This window comes from Mobula hypostoma, chromosome 6, assembly GCF_963921235.1.
Source record: "Mobula hypostoma chromosome 6, sMobHyp1.1, whole genome shotgun sequence".
In the NCBI taxonomy this organism is placed as follows: domain Eukaryota; kingdom Metazoa; phylum Chordata; class Chondrichthyes; order Myliobatiformes; family Myliobatidae; genus Mobula; species Mobula hypostoma.
In genome coordinates this window covers 48,054,561-48,078,047 of record NC_086102.1, presented here as the reverse complement: position 1 = coordinate 48,078,047, position 23,487 = coordinate 48,054,561, and the positions used below count along the sequence as shown (strand labels likewise).

At 39.9% G+C, this 23,487-nt stretch overlaps 1 protein-coding gene across 1 annotated transcript in view; it reads right to left on the bottom strand.

Annotated features, from left to right (window-relative positions):
- efhc2 (EF-hand domain (C-terminal) containing 2) overlaps positions 1-10,936 on the bottom strand; it is a 47,769-nt gene extending 36,833 nt beyond the window's left edge. Inside the window, exons 1-5 of the mRNA XM_063049872.1 lie at positions 10,817-10,936; positions 10,419-10,607; positions 8,343-8,493; positions 7,783-8,006; positions 2,221-2,472 (exon numbers count right to left, since the gene is read on the bottom strand). Coding sequence (XP_062905942.1) covers positions 2,221-2,472; positions 7,783-8,006; positions 8,343-8,493; positions 10,419-10,607; positions 10,817-10,858 — 858 coding nt within the window. The 5' untranslated portion in view covers positions 10,859-10,936. The remainder of the gene's footprint in view (positions 1-2,220; positions 2,473-7,782; positions 8,007-8,342; positions 8,494-10,418; positions 10,608-10,816) is intronic.
- Positions 10,937-23,487: the final 12,551 nt, after the last annotated feature.

Sequence of the window (23,487 nt, the reverse complement as noted above, 5' to 3'; positions counted from 1 at the left end):
AAGAAGGGTCAGAGCCGTCTCTATTTCCTGAGGAGACTGAGGTCCTTTAACATCTGTTGGACAATGCTGAGGATGTTGGACAACGCTGAGGATGTTCTATGAGTCTGTGGTGGCCAGTGCCATCACGTTTGCTGTTGTGTGCTGGGGCAGCAGGCTGAGGGTAGCAGACACCAACAGAATCAACAAACTCATTCGTAAGGCCGGTGATGTTGTGGGGATGGAACTGGACTCTCTGACGGTGGTGTCTGAAAAGAGGATGCTGTCCAAGCTGCATGCCATCTTGGACAATGTCTCCCATCCACTACATAATGTACTGGAGTACATTCAGCCAGAGACTCATTCCACCGAGATGCAACACAGAGTGTCATAGGAAGTCATTCCTGCCTGTGGCCATCAAACTTTACAACTCTTCTCTTGGAGGGTCAGACACCCTGAGGCAATAGGCTGGTCCTGGACTTATTTCCTGGCATAATTTACATATTACTAAATAACTATTTATGGTTTTATTACTATTTAGTTATTTATGGTGCAACTGTAACAAAAACCAATTTCCCCCGGGATCAATAAAGTATGACTATGACTATGATGTCTGGACTGAGAACTAGCATGATGTCTCCACTTATGTACTAATGGAATGGTCAACTAATTTTATGCTAACCTTTATGAAAAGTTGCTGATGAATTTGGCCATATTCCTTGTAATTGAATGCAGGCTGTGTGGCGAACCTGATGGACCACCAACCCTTTTATGGGCCTATTTTCAGACTTCACCATTAGATGTCTTCATTTAAATCCTCATCAGAGTCCTGCAGAGCAAAACTTGAACATGTACTCACCTTTTGGCTGGGGATCCCTCATGTTGATGATTCACTGCATGTACATTTAAAAAAGTATATTATACACCCGTAAATACCCCAAGAAGGATATAGGAATTCTTATCCAGCTATAGTACTTTTCACACAGCTGAAAGGTTTGCCATTTCAAAGGTAGCTAAAAATGAACCATCTTGTTATGGGTCTGGAAATATATCCAGGTAAGGCCAAGTAAGGGCAGTAGGGAAGGAAATCAAGCATGTGAAGCTAATTCTGCTTCATTCATTGTAAGAAAATGTTTGTTTTTTGAAATTGCAGATTTTTAAATTAATCTTTCTGATACAACAAAATGCATAGAAGTACCAGAACAGTCAAGGAGACTCAGAGTCCAGCCCTTAGGGAATGGACAAATTTGCATGTGTTTGAAAAAAGGACATTTTCTTTTCTCTTTCCACAGATGCTGTCTGACATGCTGTGTTTCCGCAGTAGTTGCTGATTTTATTTGACACATGTACGGTACATAGATTGTTGACTTTATGTGAAATATTGATATTGTGGTGGCTATTATTTTTTGACCAGATTGTCTGGTTAGCAGTACACTGAAGGTAACATAGACTTAAATAGCAGACAGAAATTCATCATGGAACTAATGGAACTACAGTCAGTAAAACAAGAACTGGGTTGTCTATATGCCTAACTTCCTTCTTCCACTTCCTATGCTGTCGCTACCTGCTGGGATTTGAACTCATTATATCATTTTAGGTTACTCTGCAGAATTGGATGAGTGCAGTAACTTAATCACTGCACTACCTTTCTGCCTTCTAAAGTTCTTTTGAGAGAAATTGTTGATTTGTAAGTGAGTGAGCAACTTTGAAAACTATTGATACAATAGGGATATAATGTTTGATTCTGACCACATTTATAAGGTCATTTAGCATTTAGACAGCCATTCCAGGATCATACTGCTTGGGCTCTTCACTTTCATCTTGACAACAATTCCCTCAAACTGCCTTTGCAGAAGGTGCCTGGAGATATTTCAATGGATAGCAGACATTTTTTTTTCCTTTCTACTTTTCAGTGTTCCTTTGTAGAATTGGCAAAGCATAACACTTGCTCCCTCCTGTGATGTGCCATGGCTGCTAAAGAAAGTTGCATCACCAATACTTTTATCTCCAATAGTTTGTAAGCCCTTAAAATGTGTGCCTTTTCAGAGTTGCAAGCTGGCTACTGATACTCCAGTTTAGCTTCAGCTATTGGCTGCTATAGAAACTGGACACACTGCTGAGGAACTAATGAATGTGATTAGCTCTGAACAGTCATAATAAAGTTTGTAAACAGTCTGAACTTAGTGCACTTTTACAAACTTGCGCCCATTTTCCAGCACTATCGCCTACTTTTTGTGTTTATACCTTTGGTAGCTTGTTTCGGTTGAGAAAAACATCAACAGCATCTCTGCCAGAATTTGGGGGAAAAACCTCTCGAATTTCAACAGTGTCGTCTGCTAGGTAATAATGTAGAACAAGCTCTCTGAAGTCTCCAAACTGAGTTTCTCTGTCATCCCAGTAGCAATAAAATCGTAAAACATGCTTATCATGGTCCAGGAACTGCTTAAGTGTATCAGTTTTCTCATATGGCCGGAGAGGTTGCATATTTTTCTCCATCTGCAAGAAATACAGAAGGTGCAGAATGAATAAAAACCAGTGAGAAAGCCTTCCTGGAGACTATAATAAAGATTCTTCAAAATTAACTTTCTTTACATTGGTGTTTAAGGATACATTCAATTTATGCCATTTTACACATTTCATTTCTTTAATTGTGCACTGACGTTAAAACAAAAAATTTTGCTATAAGTTGTCCAGCACATATAAATAAAACCAGTAACATTTATAGAGCACTTTTCATACAGACAATGTAGTTCAAGGTACTTTGCAATGGGATAAGCTGCAAACATGAAAATAAAATTCGAAATAAAAATAAACATGACAATAAAGGACAAAAAGATGTTAGTTAAGAGCAAGATTAAATAAATAAGTTTTAAGCTGGCACTTATAATTGTCAACTGAGTCTGCATCCCTTATAGCTTTAGGTATTGAATTCCACAGTTAAAGAGCGTAATTCAGAAAAGCTGAACTACAAATTATCCTTTAAGGGAGACTGTTAATATTTAAGAGACGAGTAGAAGAAGACCTGAGAGTTGGAGCAGGATTGTAGAATAAAAATGATTCTGTGTTATACTCTGATCCCATACCATTAAGAACTTTAAAAGCAAATAAGAGAACTTTAAAATCAATTCTGAAAGATACAGGATCCAATGCAGAGTAGATAGGATGGGAGTGATATGCTCACTCATCCTGGTCTTAGTTAAAAGTCTAGCAGTAGCATTCTGAATGAGTTGGAGTTTGTCAATAGATTGCATTGGAAGGCAAGTAAAAAGTGCACTGCAGTATCTAGTCCATTTGATTGAAAGGTGTGAAGTAGTTTTTTAGCATCATTATGTGATAGAAACGAGCATCCCTTTGCAATATTTCTTAAATAAATTTTGTAAAAATGCTGCTCTGGTCACTTTCTTATCTGAATCAAAATAATACCAAGGCTTGTTATTTTTGTTTTACAAGCTAAGGTGAGTTCCCAAGTTTATCAAGAAGTTTATCTCTTTTGGCTATGGGATCAGCAAAGAGCATTTCAGATTTATCTTCATTTAGTTTTAGGAAATTATTGCTCATCCATTTGTTTATTGCAGCCATACCAGAAATCATAGCAGATAGGGAGTTATCATTATCAGTTTCAACCGAAATATTCAATTGTGTGTCATCTGTATAAGTGTAGAAAGCAAGTTTATGCTCTCTAATGGCATCTCCTAAGGGGAGCATGTACAAGGAAAAGAGTAGGGGCCCAAGACAACTTCCCTGAACAACACCAAAAGGTAACTTGTATCTCTTAGAAATATGATCTCTAAGAGAGTCAAAAAATTCTCTCTTAGATATATGAGCAAAACCAATTAAGGACACTATCAGAGAGACCAACCTAGTTCTCAAGGCAATCTAGGAGAATATTGTGGTCAATTGTATCAAAGACAGCTCTTAGATCTAGAAGAATTAAAACTGATACTCTGATACCATCGGTCCTCAGCCTAAAGTTGCTGGCAATTTTGGTAAGGGCTGTCTACGTGCTGTGATTTGCTCTAAAATCTGACTAAAACTTTTCTCAAATATTGTTCACATTCAAAATGTTATTGAGTATGAAAATGACTTTCTCAAGAATCTTGCCCAGGAAGGGAAGATTTGTGATAGGACTGTAGTTAGCTAGTACCTCAAAATCAAGGATTGGCTTTTTAAGTAGGGGTTTGGCTGCTGCAATTTTGAAGGTATCTGAAAAAACTCCAGTTTCAAGGAATGTGTTAATAATTTTCCTAAAAGAATTGAATACACTGTTAATAGAGTCCTTAGAAAGTGTAGTAGGAAAAGAGTCAAGACAGCAAGTAGACTGCTTGCTCTTTGTTACAATTTTACAGAGTTCTGAACCAGAAATAGTCATACATTTTGACATGGTTGCCATCTTTTTACGAGGTTCGCTATAGAGATATTAATTTGCTAAAGACCTCACTTGCTGTTCATTTACTCAAGAGCTTTAGACATAATATGTGTTCCCTTGACAGATACTAGTCCTCTTCCTCTCCTAAAAGCTTTGATATTATAAGCATTACCAGGATGTTTTTGCAAGATGTCAATACTCAGGCATTTTAATACAATAGAATTATTTTGTGTGATCCTTGACACGAAGTAATAATAGGCTATTAAAGTCAAGATCTATTGTAGCTGTGCACACCCCTTCTACGTGCAGGAGAGGAATTACAAACATGATATTTTGACCATCTCAAAACTGCTCATCTGTCACGCTGCCTTTGCATTCCAACTGAGTTCACTTACTTCAAACAAAATCCATGTGAAACCATATTTTTGCCTTATCTGTGTGACATGCTGATTCAATAGACGAAGGCAAGACAATGGATGTTGTTTTTATGTGGATGTTGGACTTCAGCAAACCATTTGACATAGTTCTGCGTGGGAGATTGGTCAAGAAGGTTCAGTCACTTGGCATTCAAGATGAGGTAATAAACTAGATTAGAGATTTACTTCATGGAAGAAGCCAGAGCGTGATTATATACCCCTGACTGGAGGGGTACCTGTAGGAATTGGTGCTGGGTCCATTGTTGTTTGTCATTTATATCAATAGCCTGGATGATAATGTGGTAAACTGGAAAAGCAAATTTTCAGATGACACCAAGATTGGGGGTGTAGTGGACAGGGAGGAATACTATCAAAGCTTGCAGCGGGATCTGGACCAGCTAGAGAAATGGACTGAAAATTGGCAGATGGAATTTAGTGCAGACAAGTGTGAGGTGTTGCACTTTGGAAACAACCAGAGTAAGTCTCATATGGTGAGCAGTAGGGCACTGAGGCGTGTGATAGAACAGAGGGATCTGGGAATACAGATCCATAATTCTTTGGAAGTGGCGTTACAGGTAGATAGGGTTAGTCATAGTCATAGTCATACTTTATTGATCCCGGGGGAAATTGGTTTTCGTTACAGTTGCACCATAAATAGTAATATTACTATTAGTAAATAGTAACAGTCATAGAAATAATAAATAGTAATAGAATAGTAATAGAAAATAGTAATAAATAGTTAAATAGTAATATGTAAATTATGCCAGTAAATTATGAAATAAGTCCAGGACCAGCCTATCGGCTCAGGGTGTCTGACCCTCCAAGGGAGGAGTTGTAAAGTTTGATGGCCACAGGCAGGAATGACTTCCTATGACGCTCAGTGCTGCATCTCGGTGGAATGAGTCTCTGGCTGAATGTACTCCTGTGCCCACCCAGTACATTATGTAGTGGATGGGAGACATTGACCAAGATGGTATGCAACTTAGACAGCATCCTCTTTTCAGACACCACCGTGAGAGAGTCCAGTTCCATCCCCACAACATCACTGGCCTTATGAATGAATTTGTTGATTCTGTTGGTGTCTGCTACCCTCAGCCTACTGCCCCAGCACACAACAGCAAACCTGATCGCACTGGCCGCTACAGACTCGTAGAACATCCTCAGCATCGTCCGGCAGATGTTAAAGGACCTCAGTCTCCTCAGGAAATAGAGATGGCTCTGACCCTTCTTGTAGACAGCCTCAGTGTTCTTTGACCAGTCCAGTTTATTGTCAATTCATATCCCCAGGTATTTGTAATCCTCCACCATGAGAAGAAAGCTTTTGGCACATTGGCTTTCATAAATCAATGTGTTAAGGACAAGTGTTAGGATGTATAAGACGTTGGTGAGGCCTAATTTGGAGTATTGTGACCAGTTTCATTCACCTACCTGCAGGAAAGATGTAATTAAGATTGAAAGAGTACAGAGAAAATTTACAAGGATGTTGCTGGGACTTGAGGACCTGAGATATAGGGAAAGGTTGAATAGGTTAGGATTTTATTCCCCAGGATGTAAAAAATTGAGGGGAGATTTGATAGAACAATACAAAATTATGAGGGATATAGATAGAGTAAATGCAAGCAGGCTTTTTCCACTGAGGTTAGGTGTGACTAGAAGTAGAGGTCACTGGTTAAGGGTGAAAGGTGAAATGTTTAAAGGGAACATGAGGGGGAACTTCTTCACTCAGAGGGTAGTGAGGGTGTGGAACGAGCTGCCAGTGCAAGTGGTGGATGCAGAGTCAACTTCAAAATTTAAGTGAAATTTGAACAGATACATGGATGGGAGGGGTACGGAGGGCTTTGGTCCAGATACAGATTGATGAGACTAGGGAGGTTCATGGTTTAGCATGGACTAAATAGGCCAAAGGGACTGCTTATGTGCTACAGTGTTCTATGACTTTTTGACTCTGTAAGAGACTCATGGATTGCAAACAAAATTAAGGGAAAGACTGAACCTTGCTTGTATGAGCATTAGGTGAAATGGGATTCAAGAGGAAGGCTGGAGATATAATAAATGTTCAGCTATCAGAAGTAAACTGTAATCTAGAAATGCCAGGCCATTTATTTCTATTTTCTTAAGTTTGTTTCTTATTGATTTATAAAATACCAGCATTTTAGTCATGATCTGCACAAGTCAAAAGTCTGTTCCCGTACTGCACTGTTCCACACTCTATAACTGGTTGTTTCATCTAGTGTCTTAACTGAACACAGCTGATATATTAATGCCTGGAGTGGAAGTGGAATGAAGTGCTGTTAAACCCAGCTATCTGGAAGACAGAAAATCCAATTGATACAAGGTTTCCACAGGAGTAATTTTTCAGATTCAAGTATGTAGGAAGCATAAGGCATTTGAACTACAGGTAATTCCTGTGCAGCATTGTGGTGGCAGTGGGGAGTGGGGAGCGCTGGAGTTGCATTCCTAAAAAGTTGGTCCATACTTTAGTTTTTCCATTAAGTTAAACTGCATCGTCAAGAAAGATGAGATGAAAAATAAATAATTCTGTGCTCATTAACTTTTTCATATAACTTTTCTAAGAGTGGATTTTATTCTGTCCTCAAAATTTTGGGATAATGACTTGTAATTTCTTTAATGGCAAATTTCCATTACCCAAATATCTGTACTGCAGTGATTGGCTGTATTTAAAGGGAAAAGAGAAATGTAATTGTAATAGATAAAAGCTGCATCACCCATTGGTAGCAAATTGTGAGAAAATCTATTTTGTCACAGTTGTTAAAATATATTTTAACTTATTAAAGCAAAAGAAAAAAATGTAAGTGCCAAAATAGAACAAAACTTATTCATAATCCTTGGCTTTGTTTGTGCTCTATCAAGTCAGATCAAATACAATAACATCAAAAGTAACATTTTAACAGTCATTGGAAAATTTTCTTCCAACTTATATTGTTCAATAGAATTATTGACATAGCTGGTTGGTTTTCCTTTCAAACATACTCTTGCAATCATTGTTTAAAAAGTTGGTCTTACTTGTTCACGTTTTGATATATATGGATCTTCAGGAATGCAGCCTGGTGGGTTTAGTTTGACACCCATTTTCCAGAGGAAGTTTTTAGTAAATTGATCACAGTCTACGATCATGAATGTCTTTGAATAGAAAACAATTTCTTGGCAGAGGTTGAAATGATCCACTGTGTAAAACTGGTCATCATATGGAGGTGGAAGAGGAATACGATGACGATGGATTATCGTTCCTAAAAAGGCAATAAAAAGCGTAACTGAAGTTTGCCTTGTTCTGTTCTATTTCTCTATTTTAGACTTGTAATGCTTAAGCTCTCTTCAATTAATATTATTTTGGATCACTTAAATTACAGTCTAAGCAATTACTTGCTCCTGGTAACTTCAATAGCCTGGCTGAACTTACACAGGAAAACTAAAATAAAATTTATAAGTTATCTTAATTCTGCTTGCCTAGTTTGAGTAGCTGGATTAAATCATTACAGAATACTTGTTGCTGCAGTATCTTTGGCTACCATTTTTATTTCACAGATAAAATAGCATCTGTGACAGACATGACTAAACTTCAGTACCTTGACTGATGCCACTGTTTATTACTTCTGGTTCAATAACTTGTATTGTGTCATCTTCCAAATAAAAGTAAATCTTGCACTTTCTTATTCGATACTGTTCTTCTCTTCTTTCCTGTACACTCTCTTGAAAATAGGCTTTAAAGCAAAGAACCTATTAGACAAGCATATAGTTAATCAGTTCTGAATCCAATGTCTTCAAATTCTGTTTTATAAGATAGTAGAAATCTAAATTCTCCCCATGGAGATTGTGAAAATTTTCATTTATTTTGAACTTAACGAAGAGTTTAAAGAGTGAGAGTGAGAAATGAAGTTGAGGTAAGATTGGGCATGATACAATTAATTGGTAAAACAGGCTTGAAGGCCCTACTGTTGCTCCTACATTGGTGAAAAAGTTGGTTCAAAGATAATTTAAAAGGTGGAAACTCATGAAGGAGGAAATTCCGGAAAGTGAGACATGGATGGCTAAAAGGATGCCCAAAGTGCATGAGGACTAGGACCAGTAAAGATTGTCAGAAAGGATGGACAAGAGCCCACGAAGGAAGTTAAAAACTCAAAAGTGATAACGTAACACACTAGAAGCTAGAAGAAAAGCATGTCAGCAAGGATTTATCTGATGGTTGAGTGTAAAATGGTATAAGATAGGAAAAGGTAACAAAGATGCAGTTTACTAAATTGTCGAGTGGCTGAAGCATGAATAAACATTTCAGCAGTACATTAGCCAAAGTAAAAGCCAAGGTACGAAGATAGAAGAGCAAGTTCAGTGAAATGAGAGAATTAAAGTCAGCATCTCATGCAAAGGCCTCTTACCCATTGGGTCTGACTTAGTGCTGTGGGGAGAAGATAGGAAGAGGAAGCCAATGGGGAGAGGCATGAAATGGGTGCTGAAAAGTCTTTATTTCTGGTGGGAACTGAATAATATAGAATGAATAACATGCCAATGAAAATATAGAAGTTATCACTATTCTAAAAGAATGATATAGCATAATCAATCCAAGGTCATATCAAAGAATGTGAAAGGAATGAATGTTTAAAGCTTTATGTGATGGTACCCAGGTAATGGCAGACATGTGATACACTGTAGTTACTCATCTAGGCTAGTCCAAATGCCTCTACCACCAGAGGATGAGGACATCAGGCACACAGGGGAACAGCCACTTCCCTTTCTTCTCAAATCATATACCATGTTCACACAGAAATATGTTGTCATACCCTCATTGATGCTGGATCAAAACCCTGGAATTCCCTTGTAAACAATAAACATGCACCATTTTCTAGAAAGATTGCAGTAATTCAGGAATGTGGCCTTCTATCATCTTTTCAAGGGACACAATAAAGACTGGTTATACCATCATAGCCTGCTTTTTATAACAAATCAACAAATAAAAGAAATTTTAAAAGTAGGATTTTGTTGGGGGGCAGTGCAGAGATTTGCAGATAGACACGCTCTGCTACAACGAATACTCAGAGTGAAGTAAAGCAATGGCAAATGTAGGAAGAACATAACACATAATTTTCTACAATGAAGGCTACAGTGAAGTCAAAGATAACATGAAAGGAAAGCAGCTCAGGATTTTTGCTAGGCTGTTTTAATCTAATCTGCATACAGTATCAAACTTGATTGGAGGGAAATAAATATGTGTGATGCTTCTGTTAGTACGTACTACAAATCCTCCAATATCTCAGCGAATGATCATTCTTCATTATAAGTAGGGACAAGTAATGGCTCTTACCATGAAATATGTCAAGGATCAGAGCAAAACTTGGCAGAGTCTGAGGAATTGAGGAGTTGCTTTCAATAACGAAAGGAAGTAATTTGACCTATATACCCAGTTAATTCAAGGTTTAAATTAAAAGGTTTGAAGACCTTGAATGTGAGGAATTGAATGGCAAGGTGTTTAGGCTCAGTAAGTAAAACATAATGGTGGCAGCGTATTAACTAAAGTTTTTACTACTAATATAACGGAAGAAGTGGGCACTGGAAGCAGCCACGATTAAAATATCACGGAGTAAAATTTTTAACAAGGGTTGTTTTATTTTGTTAGTCGCAAATGAAACTAGTATGGATTTGAAACGTACCTGCTTATCAAAGACAACCCACGATGGCGCATCGCTACCTTGTCCCTTTGGGAATACACTGAACTTGGGCTTCAACTTCTGACCAAGCAATGGCTCCCCACCAATTCCGGGCTTTTCCTCTCCCACCATCACCGGGACGTCATTTGGAAAATCGAAGTGATGGGATTTATGAAACTTTTCTTTTCCTAACTATAATAAGGGGGGAAATAGCTATTAGCATTAGAGTCCAGGGAAACAAAAAAAAATCTAATGGCAGCAAGAAATCCCGTAAAACTTCGCTTCCCGAAAGGTGGTTCCGTTTTCTGCATTTGGGTTCCCCGAACAGTAGGGGAACCCAGTTTTAATACAAGTTTTAAAGAACAAATTAATTTGTAAAGCGTTCAGTATTCATTACTCACATTCCTGTTGAAGGTGTTCCCCGGTAAAAGTGGTAAAGTCATACTGTTATTCAGGAACTGAGTTGTTATGTAGTGGAGAAGCTGCAGTGAAGGGTGAGAACAGTGTTATCGGGATCCGCCGTTGCCTCGGTGACGCTGTCGTGTCCAGAAAGCGGGTATTGGTGTTGCTAGGATACAAACACGCCGCCATCAAAGAAAATGAGTTTTAAAACTCGTTTTTGGAAACTCTATTTCTGCAACTGTTTTACCTCATGTTCACCTGCTTATGTTTAAATCTCAATTCACAAGTTTTTTCCCTGGAAGAAGACGAATAGATTTAGATTCCTTGCAGAGGAGGCCATAAACTGAGGCTACACACACCAAATACTTGATTCCAATTCAAGCAGCATCTGCAGAATCTCTTCCGTTTTAGGAACTGAGGCTTCTTGTCACTCTCGCGGAGTGAGAGCATTATTGAAGAAAAATCATCCCTCGGACGTAATTAGACAATAGAGAACAGGGAAGATGGCAAGAGAGAGAACATAGGTGTATGAGATAGGCTCCTGGGTAGAGGGGGAAAAGTGCACCAAGTTCCTGGGTGTACACATCGCCGACGACCTCAGCTGCTCCCTCAATATCACTTCCCTGGACAAGAAGTCACAGCAGCGCCTCCACTTACTGAGGAGATTGAGGAAAGCGAGATTCCTCCTCCCCTGGCCTAAACTGAATTTTGCAGTCGTACCATTGAGAGCATCCTGACAAGCGGCATCTCCAACTGGTATGGGAGCAGCCGAGCACTGGACCAGACTGTGAGAAAGGCCAACAGGATCATAGAGGTCACCCTGCCATCCATCGGGTACATTTATCTGGATTGCTGTATACGCTGGGATCCCACCCATCCATCCAAGCATCCTCCTTGACATTCTACCATCAGGCAGGAGACTCTGATGCATAAAGGCAAGAACAGTCAGGATGGGAAACAGCTTCTTCCCTCAGGCCATTGTGCTTCTGAACCCTCGCCGCATTGCATTCGGTGTCACCTTTTAATTTGTACTATACCCTACAATATTCGATTTATGCATAGTTACTTTGTTTAACTATGTGTAATTCATTTGTAGATTTAATTCTTACTTTGTTAAGTTATTGTGTGTTATGTGTACTACTGTGCTTCACACCCTGGTCCGGAGAAACATTGCCTCTTTTGGCAGTATACATGTATGTATATAGTTAAATGACAACAAACTGGACATGACTTGAACTTAAAAAGAGGCGCAAGTGATTGCAGATGCTGGAATCTGCAAGAAGTTAGAAGGCTGAGCAGCATCTGTTGGGAAAGGAAGATGTATAAGTCTACTTGAATCAGCATATGACACGAGGAGAATAAATATGTGGCGAGGTTTTGTTTTGTGGTAATCTTCTCTTTTAAAATTATACCTCGGAACATAGAACTGGAAGTTTCTATTTAGAAATGACCAGGGGAAGATATCCAAATGGAAGTTATTTGCAAACAATATATTACATGCATGTTTAAAAAAAATTAAGTCTAATTGACACAGAGGTTAATTTAGAAATATGTGAAATCAGGCATGAGATCCAGTGATATACATTCATTTCCTAAATAGTTTTCAAAGCAAGTCTTCTCTCCATGGGAAATTTTGTTTTCTGGCACATTTGCAGTTTCTTGTTGTTTACTATGCAATCAGAAAATGTGATCTGTTCTGTGGTAAAGCAAACTGGTAAGTCAACAATTATTTATTAACAAGATACAGTCAGCTGTACAATTGCATAATTTATTTTATAAACTCTATTCATAAACTAATAACTGAAATAAAGAAAATGTTTCCATGTAGTGAGATACAGGATTCAACAGTAAGGTAATTTCAGTAGTTCATGGACTAACTCTGATAGGAAAACTAACTCAACTCATAATTACTAATTTTTTAGTTTTGACAATTTTAAATCTTGTTCAGGAATTTTAAAATACATCCTGCAGCATGCACTAAAGCAAACTTTCTCTTATTTAATTAGGCTTGTCAATGTATTAGTAGATTTATCAAACAAAACAAGCAAAATAGCTCCTCTCCCAAAGTTATTTTTTAATATAGATTTTGCACTACTAAGAGTTCTGTTTTTTGTGTGTAAGACTTCCACTTTTCCTTATCTGCTATAAATTGTTAGGCTTCTTTATCCATATTATAATTATGGTACCGTCATATACATAGCAAAGTATGTATAACTAATCTCTCTGTCTGGCTATCCATCCCATAGGATGATGATGGTTCCTTTCAGTCAGTTAGTGGGGTGGTACCCCAGTCCTCAGATAGGAACAGCGTGTGTGTGAATGGATTTTAAGTGAGTAGGGGGTTGCACAGGTCCAGACCCACCCTCTCGACATCCCCTCCCAGATCCAGTGGCATGGTGGGGTCCAAGATGGCTGGGGGAAGTTCTGTTGCAGTGAATGGCCAGACCAAGCTTCGATGCAAGGGATGCCCTTTCCGTGCTTCACGACATGGGTTTGCTAGATGGCCGTTAACCCTACGAGAGGGTTCATCCGCCCTTTGACAGGTCTTGTTATTCATCCTGCAGGGTGTCTAGCCACCCTCCTCACCAGGCAAGCCTGGTGGGGGAGCCAGTTTAGTCGCCAACCACCCGACCATGCGACAGGTAGTGCTGGGTTACATAGTACCAGTAGCACTCAGACGAGTGACCTGACCTGACTAATAGTTCATCATGCATAATCATATTAAAAATGATGTGGGAAAATAGATATTTGACATAGTTAAAGCAAAACTTACAAAAGACAAAGTTTCAATGCGAGCAAAATGCCATGAAACTGAGATGAAAATTGCAAACAAAATCAAAAATAGTCTGTTTAATTGGATATATGAAGTACCGACCACAGGTTTCAGGATATTCTTTATCCTTTAATATTGCAGCCCATTCATTACGTTTTTAGCTGCCTTCTAATAGCTATTAACTTAATACTTATGTTAAAGTTCCTGTTATGACATAAATACTTGAATATTATCTAAAGCAGATCATATTGATATTGGTCACACATATATGACTGATGCAGTGACCCCAGGAACTAATATCCTGTAATACTTTATATACCTTTTTGTTTGTGTTATAATGCTATGTCACATTGGAAATTATGGGTCACTTCAATCACAAAGAAATCAGAGAACTTTTGTTCTCATGCAAATCAGCACATGCAAGTTTACTTAAGTCTTACCAGCTCTGGGTGCTTCTTTCATGTAACCTTTCTGGGAACTACTACTACTACTACGTCGACTCAGGCCTAGGGGGCCAGCGTCGGGCATGATGACGGACTCTCCACTTCTCCCTCTCTGGGAAAAGATCTGTAAATCCCTCTCTCTCTCTCTTTCTTCAAATGAGTATTTAATCCATTTTGCCACAGTTGCTCTAATTCTAATGTGTTATTCTTAAAATGCTCTTCTGATTTGTGGTAATTTATAAAAGGCTTTATGAAAATTTGTACAGACTTATGAAGTTGGACTTTTTGTGCATATGATTCCTCCACTGGTGAAATTCTTATCCACTTTTCCTGGGACCGGCACTTAACATATGAAGACAGCATAATTTAGCACAGAAGATATATGTGAAACATTTTGAATTTCAAAACTGCTTCATTCCTCAAGCCTCTGTCCTTGGCAGCTTCAGCTTGTTTTAGAAACATCAGGACAGACATTAAAAAAACTATTTCTGTATGCTTGCCGAAACACTATGCAAAGGGATCAAGGGGATCTTAAATTTTTTTTCCAAAAATTCTACTTATTTGGCACACCAAAAAACTGCAGTTACTGAAAATTACCAATTAATACAGAAGTGTTGAAAATACACATTCAGTCAGACAGCACCCGTGGAACGAGGAACACATTTAAAGTTTCACATCCAAGACCCTTGTAGTGTTCAGGATTTTGGTGCAATTTCATTAGTTTCATCATCCTCCAGATTTACAATGCCTGGTAATATCCCCATTTTCTCCATTTTTTCTCATTTGTTCAGCATCAAATGAGTTTTCTTGCAATTGAGAGTTAATCTGTCCTTGCTTGAGGGAAGCAGTTTTCAGTCCCCTTCTGTTTACTTGGCTCCTAGGGATGCATCTGAACTGGTACTTAAAGTACTTGTGGTTTGCACAATAATACTGTAGATGATGCAGCTGTCTTGTAAATTCAACCACCCAGGTTTGATTCTGACCTGCGGTGATGTTTGTATGGTGTTTACATGTTTTCCCTGTAGGTTTGCTGGTGTTTAGATAAATTCTTAAGTCTTGAAGAAGGGTCTCAGCCCAAAATATTGACTGTTTACTCTCCTCTCCTATCAGATTCCTTCTTCTCCAGCCATTTACCTTACCCACCAACCTGGCTTCACCTATCATCTTCTAGCTAGTCCTCTTTCTCCTCCCCGCACTCCCTCTCCCCCGACCTTTTTATTCCGGTTACCTTTTCTGGTTGGCTGCCAGTGACTAATGGTGTTCCTCAGGGATCAGTATTGGGACCACTACTTTTCACATTGTTTGTCAATGATTTGGATAATGGAATTGATGGCTTTATGACAAAGTCTGCAGATGCTACAAAGATAGGTGGAAGGGAGGGTAATGCTAAGGAAGCAATGTGATTGCAGCTGGACTTTGACAAATTGGAAAAATGGACAAAAAAGTGGCTGATGGAATACAGTGTTGGGAAATGTATGGTGATGCATTTTGGTAAAAGGAACAATAGTGTGGACTATTTTCTTAATGGGGAGAAGGTTCAAACATCAGAGGTGCAAAGAGGCTTAGGAGTCCTCATACATATTCCCAGAAGGCCAATTTACAGGTTGACTCTATGGTAAAGAAGGCAAATGCAATGTTGGCATTTATTTCAAGGAGAATAGAATATAAAAGCAAGCAAAAAATGTAGAGGCTTTATAAGACACTAGTCAGTCCACAGTATTGTCAACAGTTTTGGGCCCCATATCTCAGGAAGGATGTATTGTCATTGGAGAGAGTCCACAGGAGGTTCACGAGGATGATTCCAGGAATGAAGGGGTAAACTTATGAGGAGTGTTCGGCAGCTTTGGGCCTGTACTCACTGGAATTTAGAAGAATGCGAGGGGATCTCATTGAAACCTACCGAATGTTGAAAGGACTAGATAGGGTGGATGTGGAAAGGGTGTTTCCTCTGGTGGGGCTGCCTAGAACTAAAGGCCACAGCCTCAAAATTGAGGGGTGACCTTTTAGAACAGAAGTAAGGAGGAATTTTTTTATCCAAAGTGTGGTGGATCTGTGGAATGCTCTGCCATAGACGGTGGTGGAGGCCAAGTCCGTGGGTATATTTAAGGCAAAAGTTGATCATTTCCTGATTGGTCAGTGCATCAAAGAATATAGCGAGAAGGTAGGCATATGGTGTTGAGTGGGATCCGGGATCAGCCTTGATGGAATGGCGTTGAGGGCTCAATGGCCTGAATGGTCTAATTCTGCTCCTATGTCTTATGGTCTAATGGTCTTCTAGTTTCTTCCCCCTTCCTTTCCAGTCCTGAAGAAGGGTGTCAGCCTGAAATGTCGACTGAGTATTCATTTCCATTGATGCTGTCTGACCTGCTGAGTTCCTCCAGCATTTTGTGTGTGTTGCTCTGGATTTCCAGCATCTACAGAATCCCTTGTGTTAGATAAATCTGATACCTAAGTTATCCTTAGATATAATTTTCTGGGTATGATGTATACAGTACATGTTTAATAAATACATAAGGTGCTGTGATTGTACTGCTTTCTGCTTCCTTGTGTCAGTTCTATCATAGATGATGCCTGCATAAGTTAAAAAGTAAAATACTTTACCAGAGCATTTGTAATATATTACTATGTGCACACTATAAAAGCTATAATGGTGCTATTGTGGGTGATGCAGATGTAGCTGATCGATTCTTAAGAACTAACAAGAAGAAAAATTCAATGTGACTCATTCCCTTGCCTGACAGAATTCTATTAAATATGTAGAAGTTTAACATTATATTTTATATTTTGAACTGGTGAGTAGAAATGCTAGATTAAAAACAAAAGAGCTGGTAGTACAGGTTCGGATGGTGGTTGGGGGAGGGGTGGCGAAGTAGAAGAAAGGAATTGTTGAGTTCTTGTTTTCAAGATACTTTGCAGATGCATTGAAGTTTTCTGGGCACCATGATATTATATAATAAAGATTTCCCTTATTTTGAGTGGACATCTGTGTGTTCCTTGTTATAGTGATATTTGTTTTGTCTGTTGCTCCTGTGAACGATGCACTGAAAATACAGGATTAGCATAATTGGCCATCTTCTAGCATTCTTGCTGTACACAGTCCTTTTTGGAAAAATGCCACCTATGTTGAAAAATGATCCTTTCCTCAGAGGGACCTCCTTTAATAAAACTTAACCAAATAAGAAATTCTAAGAGTTCCACTAATTGTTCATTGTCTCAAGAAAATCTGTTACCTCCTAACCCAGCATTGAAGTGTATAATGGCATTTTAAAAAGTGCTGCATTCCTTGTTCTAATCCCCTACAAGTGAAACAATGCGTTCTGTGTTTAGAAGAAAATATAAGTTTTGATGAAGTGTCTCAGCCTGAAACATTGATTGTGTATTCTCCATAGATGTTGCCTGACTTGATGAGTTGCTCCAGCACTTTGTGTGTTTCCTTAGGGAAAAAAAAATCATTGCAACATAAATTAGCTGCAGAACATTCGATCATTCTAGCATGAAAACTGGTAATTTTACGAATGACAATGGAATGTGGCTTAAACCATCGGGAATTTCCCAGCTCATAAACTCAACTTGTGCTTCTCCATAACAGTCTCTTAAGTGTACATTATCAACCTGAGTGAACTCGTCTATTACATCCCTTAATTCATCCTTTCCTTTGCCAACAAGATCAGGAGCTCAGATAATTATACAAGTGGGAGTAGTCTATTCAGACCTTCAAGTCTGCACCACCAGTCAACAAGATGATCCATTTCAAATATTACAACAAGATAATGATCTACTTCAAATATCATTTTCCTGCCTCATCTTTATATCCTTTGATTCCTTTGCTAGTTCTTGATGTCTGCTTCGAATGTAACCAATAACAGCCCTAACCGACTTTGAGGAAAGAGAATTTGTGAGATTCGCCATCCTATGTGAAGAAATATACAAAAAAAAAACAGGATTTATTCAGCCGATCAAGCAATATCTGTGGAGAAAGAAATAGATTTAACACTTCAGGTTGAAGACCGTTGTCAGAATTGGGATAAATTCAGTATTAGGAAAAGCAGGGAAAGAACGAAAAATATTTTGTTCTGGGTCAGTGCACTGGAGACTGAATGATAGGAGCCAGTTCTTTTGTTTTTATATCTTTCTATACTTGCCCAACATCTGAAGCCCAGTCTCAAGCAGGCTTGAGATCATTGGGTAACTAGGCACTTAGGCCAATAAAAAGAAGTAGGTTTAAGCGGAGCGGGCAAAAGTTAAAGGAAGGTTGAGGGGTTGATTGACAGGAGATACAGGGAGGTAGTTACAACTAAGATGCAGGACCCAGGTAATTGGGTGACCATCTGGAGAGGGAAAGAGGATAGGCAGCCAGTGCAGGACACACCTGTGCCCATTCCCCTCAATAACTGGTGTAACCCTCTAGTTCTGTCACCGTGTGAATCTCTGGCCCCACCAAACGTCTGTGTGTTCCCCTGTCACAAATCAGTACCACGAAATAACAGACAGTACCCCATGTGCAATTAAATGATTTAACTTTATAATTCTTAAAGGGTTAGTAAAGTAAAACAAAAAGAAAAGGGCCCATTTTAATGAAACAGTCTAATGTGCACAAGTTGGAGCTCACGGCTTCCCTTCCGCTAGTCCTCCATCGATTTCCTGGGCTTCGTCGACTCCCAGCCCCACTCCAAGGCCAATCCTTTCTGGTGTCTACGACCTCTGAATTCTGGAATCTTCTCTCTCCATCTTCCGCCAAACAAAAGACCCAGATCACCTCGGTCTCAGGCACACAACAAGAAAAAAACACTCCCTTCATGGGATGGCACACATTTCAAAGCCCCCATTACCCCTAGCCATAACCCAAACACTGCTGCTACAGAGAAACCATTACATTAGCAGTGAAACCTTTCCCAGGATGTTACACTAGTATATCACTTTGGATATTGTTGCGAAGGGGTGGGGTGGGGAACCTAGCAGAGGAAGGCCACAACAGTCAGGTCTCTGGCACTGAGTCTAGCCCTGTAGCTCAGAAGGGAAGGGGGGAAGAGGGAAAGCAGTAGTGATAGTGGATTCAACAGATAGGGCATAGGCAAAAGGTTTTGTGCATGTTATGGAGACTCCTGAATAGTATGTTGCCTCCCAGGTGCCAGAGTCAGGGATGCCTCAGGTCAGATCCACAGCACTTTTAAAGGGGGGGGGGTTGATGAGCAGACTGAAGTTGTGGTATGTATTGGTACCAATATAGCTCGGAAAAGGAATAAGGTTCTGAAGATTGAATAGAGGGAGCAAGGAATGAAGCTGAAAAACAGGACCTCAAGGGTAGTAATCTCTGGATTGCTACCTGTGCCACTCGCCAGTGAGAATAAGAGTAGGATGATTTGGTGTTGAATGTGCAGTTAAAGAATTGGCGTAGGGGACAGTTTCAGATTTATGGTCTTTGGGATCTCTTCTAGGGGAGGTATGACCTTTACAAAAGGGACAGGTTACACCTGAATTCAGAGGGGACCAATATCCTTGTGGACGGGTTTGCAAGAGCTGTTGGGGAAGGTTTATGCCCTCCTAGGTCAGAGGATGGAGCAGTTGCTGCAAAGGTAAATCAGGCTGTAGAGAGACTGTGAGGAAGGAGAGTCAGTCAGTTGGATGGGTAGAAATGTGTCTATTTTAATGCCCTAAGTATTAGGAACAAGGTTGATGAACTTAGAGCATTGGCCAGTTTGGTCAGTGCATGGAGCTACAATGAAGATGGGAGGAGCTAAAGGGCGACTTCTTCGAGTTCATTTGCGAAAGAGTTTAAGTTATTCTCTTTAGTGTCTCTTCTTTCCTTTTCAGGGTGGCTGGTGTCCTTTCAGAGTCCATGATCTACAGCTGCACTCAAACTGCAGTTCTTTACAGTGTTGGGTTCTCACTCTCAGAGCTCCCCGAGAGGCCCAGTGTTTTCGATCTCTCCAGGAGCAGCCAGCAAGACAATCACCTTCGGGGTGCGGCCTTGTGTGGCCCTATGGATGACCCGATTCCTCGCCGGTGTCACCAGCTGAAGCATCGTGGGAGATCAGAACATTGAGACAGTGGGTGCGGCTGTCAGAGGCCTCTGCATTCAGGCGATCACTCTCTCTCTTTCTCTCTTGGTGAGAGAGAGTTTGCTGCTGATTCTCCAGTTGGAGAAACTCAAAATAAAGTGATGCTGCAGACTGTAACATCGAAACAGCAGGCTGTTGGCCTTCCCTCTCGCTGTGGCAGGAGTGATATCGCTCTCTCCCTCATTAGTGACAGAGAGCCTGTGGGATGAACAGTGGTTTTTGATGGACTCTAGATCATGGTCTCTTTGGAAATTTTGTTATTGCTTGGTTGTGGTGGGGGAGCTGACGTTTTCTGCTGGATCAAGTGAGGGAGGGCTGATGCTTTGCTGCTGCTTGTGTGTGGGTGGAGAAGGGAAAACTTTGGGGCTCTAATGTTTTCTGTCAATCATTTCTTGGCTTTTTATTCTGTTTTGTGGATGTTTGCGAAGAGTAAGAATTTCAGGTTGTATATGGTATACATTCTCGGATATTAAATGGAATCACTTAACCATTGAACCTTCAGATAGACTTGGCTGTCACAAGGGCAGGAATGGCTGCTGGATGTTCCGGGGTTTAAGTGTTTCAAAAGGGACAGGGAGGGAGACATTAATAATCAGTGATAGGATTACTGCTGCAGAAAAGAAGTATGTCCTGGAGGGATCATCTGCTGAGTCAATGTGGGTGGAAGTAAGAAACGGAAAGGGAACAGTCACTATATTGAGAGTATTCTATAAACTCTGCAATAGCAACAGAGACACTGAGGTGCTGACCAGGAGGTGGATTTTGGAAGGATGAAAAAAACAACAGGGCTGTTTTCACGAATGACTTCAACTTTACTAATATTGATTGGAACCTCCACAGTGCAAAAAGTGCAGAATTTGTCAGATGTGTCCAGGAAGGATTCCTGACAAAGTACGTAGACTGGCCGACTAGAGGAGAGATCATACTGAATCTGGTACTAGGCAATGAACCTGGTCGGGTGAAAGATCTCTTGGTGAGTGAGCATTTTGAAGACAGTGACCACAACTTCCTGACCTTTATCACAGCTTTGGACAGAGATAGGAGCTGATGGTATGGGAAATTATTTAATTGGGGGAGGGTGAATTTTGATGCCATTAAGCTGGAACTTGGGAGCATAAAATGGGAACAGATGTAATCATGAAAATGCACAACAGAAATGTAGAAGTTGTTTAGAGAGCATATGCACAGGGCCCTGGATGGGTTTGTTCCATCGAGGCAGCAAAAAGATGGTAGGGTGAAGAAAACATGGTTGACAAGAGATATGAACATCTAATCAAAAGGAAGAAAGAAGCTTACTTAAGTCTTCAGAAATAAGGATCAGACAAATCTCTTGAGAGTAACAATGTAGCCAGGAAGGAGTTTAAGAATGAGCTTAAGAGAGCTACAAGAAGACATGAGAAGGCCTTAGTGAGTAGGAATAAGGAAAACCCCAAGGCATTCTACCAGTACATGAAGAACATGTTTCAGACATGATAGAGGCAGAGGAATGAAGGGTGGAGGGGGGGTGGCATTGCTAGTCAGGGGAAATGTTACAGCAGTGCTCAGGCAGGACAGATTAGAGGGCTTGTCTACCGAGGCCATATGGGTGGAGCTGAGAAACAGGAAAGGTATGACCACATTAATGGGGTTGTATGATAGACCACCCAATAGACAGCGAGAATTCGAGGAGCAAATCTGCAGAGAGATAGCAGACAACTGCAGGAAACAAAGTTGTGATAGTAGGGGATTTTAATTTTCCACATATTGATTGGGACTCCCATACTGTTAAAGGTCTAGACGGGTAAAATGTTTGTAAAATGTGTTCAGGAAAGTTTTCTAAACCAATATATAGAAGTACCAACTAGAGAGGATGCACTATTAGATCTCATATTAGGAAATGAGTTAGGGCAGGTGACAGAAGTGTGTGTAGGGGAACACTTTGGTTCCAGTGATCATAACACCATTAGTTTCAACTTGATCATGGATAAAGATAGATCTGGTCCTTGGGTTGAGTTTCTAAACTGGAAAAAGGCCAAATTTGAAGAAATGAGAAAAGATCTAAAAAGCATGGATTGGTACAGGTTGTTCTCTGGCAAGGGTGTGATTGGTAAGTGGGAGGTCTTCAAAGGAGAAATTTTGAGAGTGCAGAATTTGTATGTTCCTGTCATGATTAAAGGCAAAGTGAATAAGGAACCTTGGTTCTCAAGGAATATTGGAACTCTGATAAAGAAGAAGAGAGAGATGTATGACATGTATAGGAAACAGTGAGCAAATAAGATGCTTGAGGGGTATAAAAAGTGCAAAAAAAAACTTAAGAAAGAAATCAGGAGGGCTAAAAGAAGACATGAGGTTGCTTTGGCAGTCAAGGTGAAGGAGAATCCAAAGAGCTTCTACAGGTATACTAAGAGCAAAAGGATAGTAAGGGATAAAATTGGCCCTCTTGAAGATCAGAGTGGTCAGCTATGTATGGAAGCAAAAGAATGGGGGAGATCTTAAATGGGTTTTTTACGTCTGTATTTACTAAGGAAACTGGCATGGAGTCTATGGAAATAAGGCAAACAAGTAGTGAGGTCATGGAACCTATACAGATTGAAGAGGAGGAGGTGCTTGCTGTCTTGAGGCAAATCAGAGTAGATAAATCCCCAGGACCTGACAGGGTATTCCCTCAGACCTTGAAAGAGACTAGTGTTGAAAGTGCAGGGACCCTGGCAGATGTATTTAAAATGTCGGTATCTACAGGTGAGGTGCCGGAGGATTGGAGGATAGCTCATGTTGTTCTGTTGTCTAAAAAAGGCTCTAAAAGTAATCTGGGAAATTACAGGCCGTTAAGTTTGACGTCGGTAGTAGGTAAATTATTGGAAAGAGTACTAAGAGATAGGATCTACAAGTATTTGGATAGACAGAGACTTATTAGGGGGAGTCGACATGGCTTTGTGCACGGTAGGTCATGTTTAACCAATCTATTAGAGTCCTTCAAGGATGTTACCAGGAAAGTGGATGAAGGGAAGGCAGTGGATGTTGTCTACATGGACTTCAGTAAGGCCTTTTAAAAGGTCCCACATGGGAGGTTAGTTAGGAAGATTCAGTCGCTAGGTATATATGGAGAGGTAGTAAATTGGATTAGACATTGGCTCAATGGAAGAAGCCAGAGAGTGGTAGTGAAGGATTAGCCTTCTCTGAGTGGAGGCCTGTGACTAGTAGTGTGCCACAGGGATCAGTGCTGGGTCCATTGTTATTTGTCATCTATATCAATGATCTGGATAATAATGTGGTAAATTGGATCAGCAAATTTGCTGATGATACAAAGATTGTAGGTGTAGTGGACAGTGAGGAAGGTTATCAAAGCTTGCAGAGGGATTTGGACCAGCTGGAAAAATGGGCTGAAAAATGGCAGATGGAGTTTAATACAGAATTGT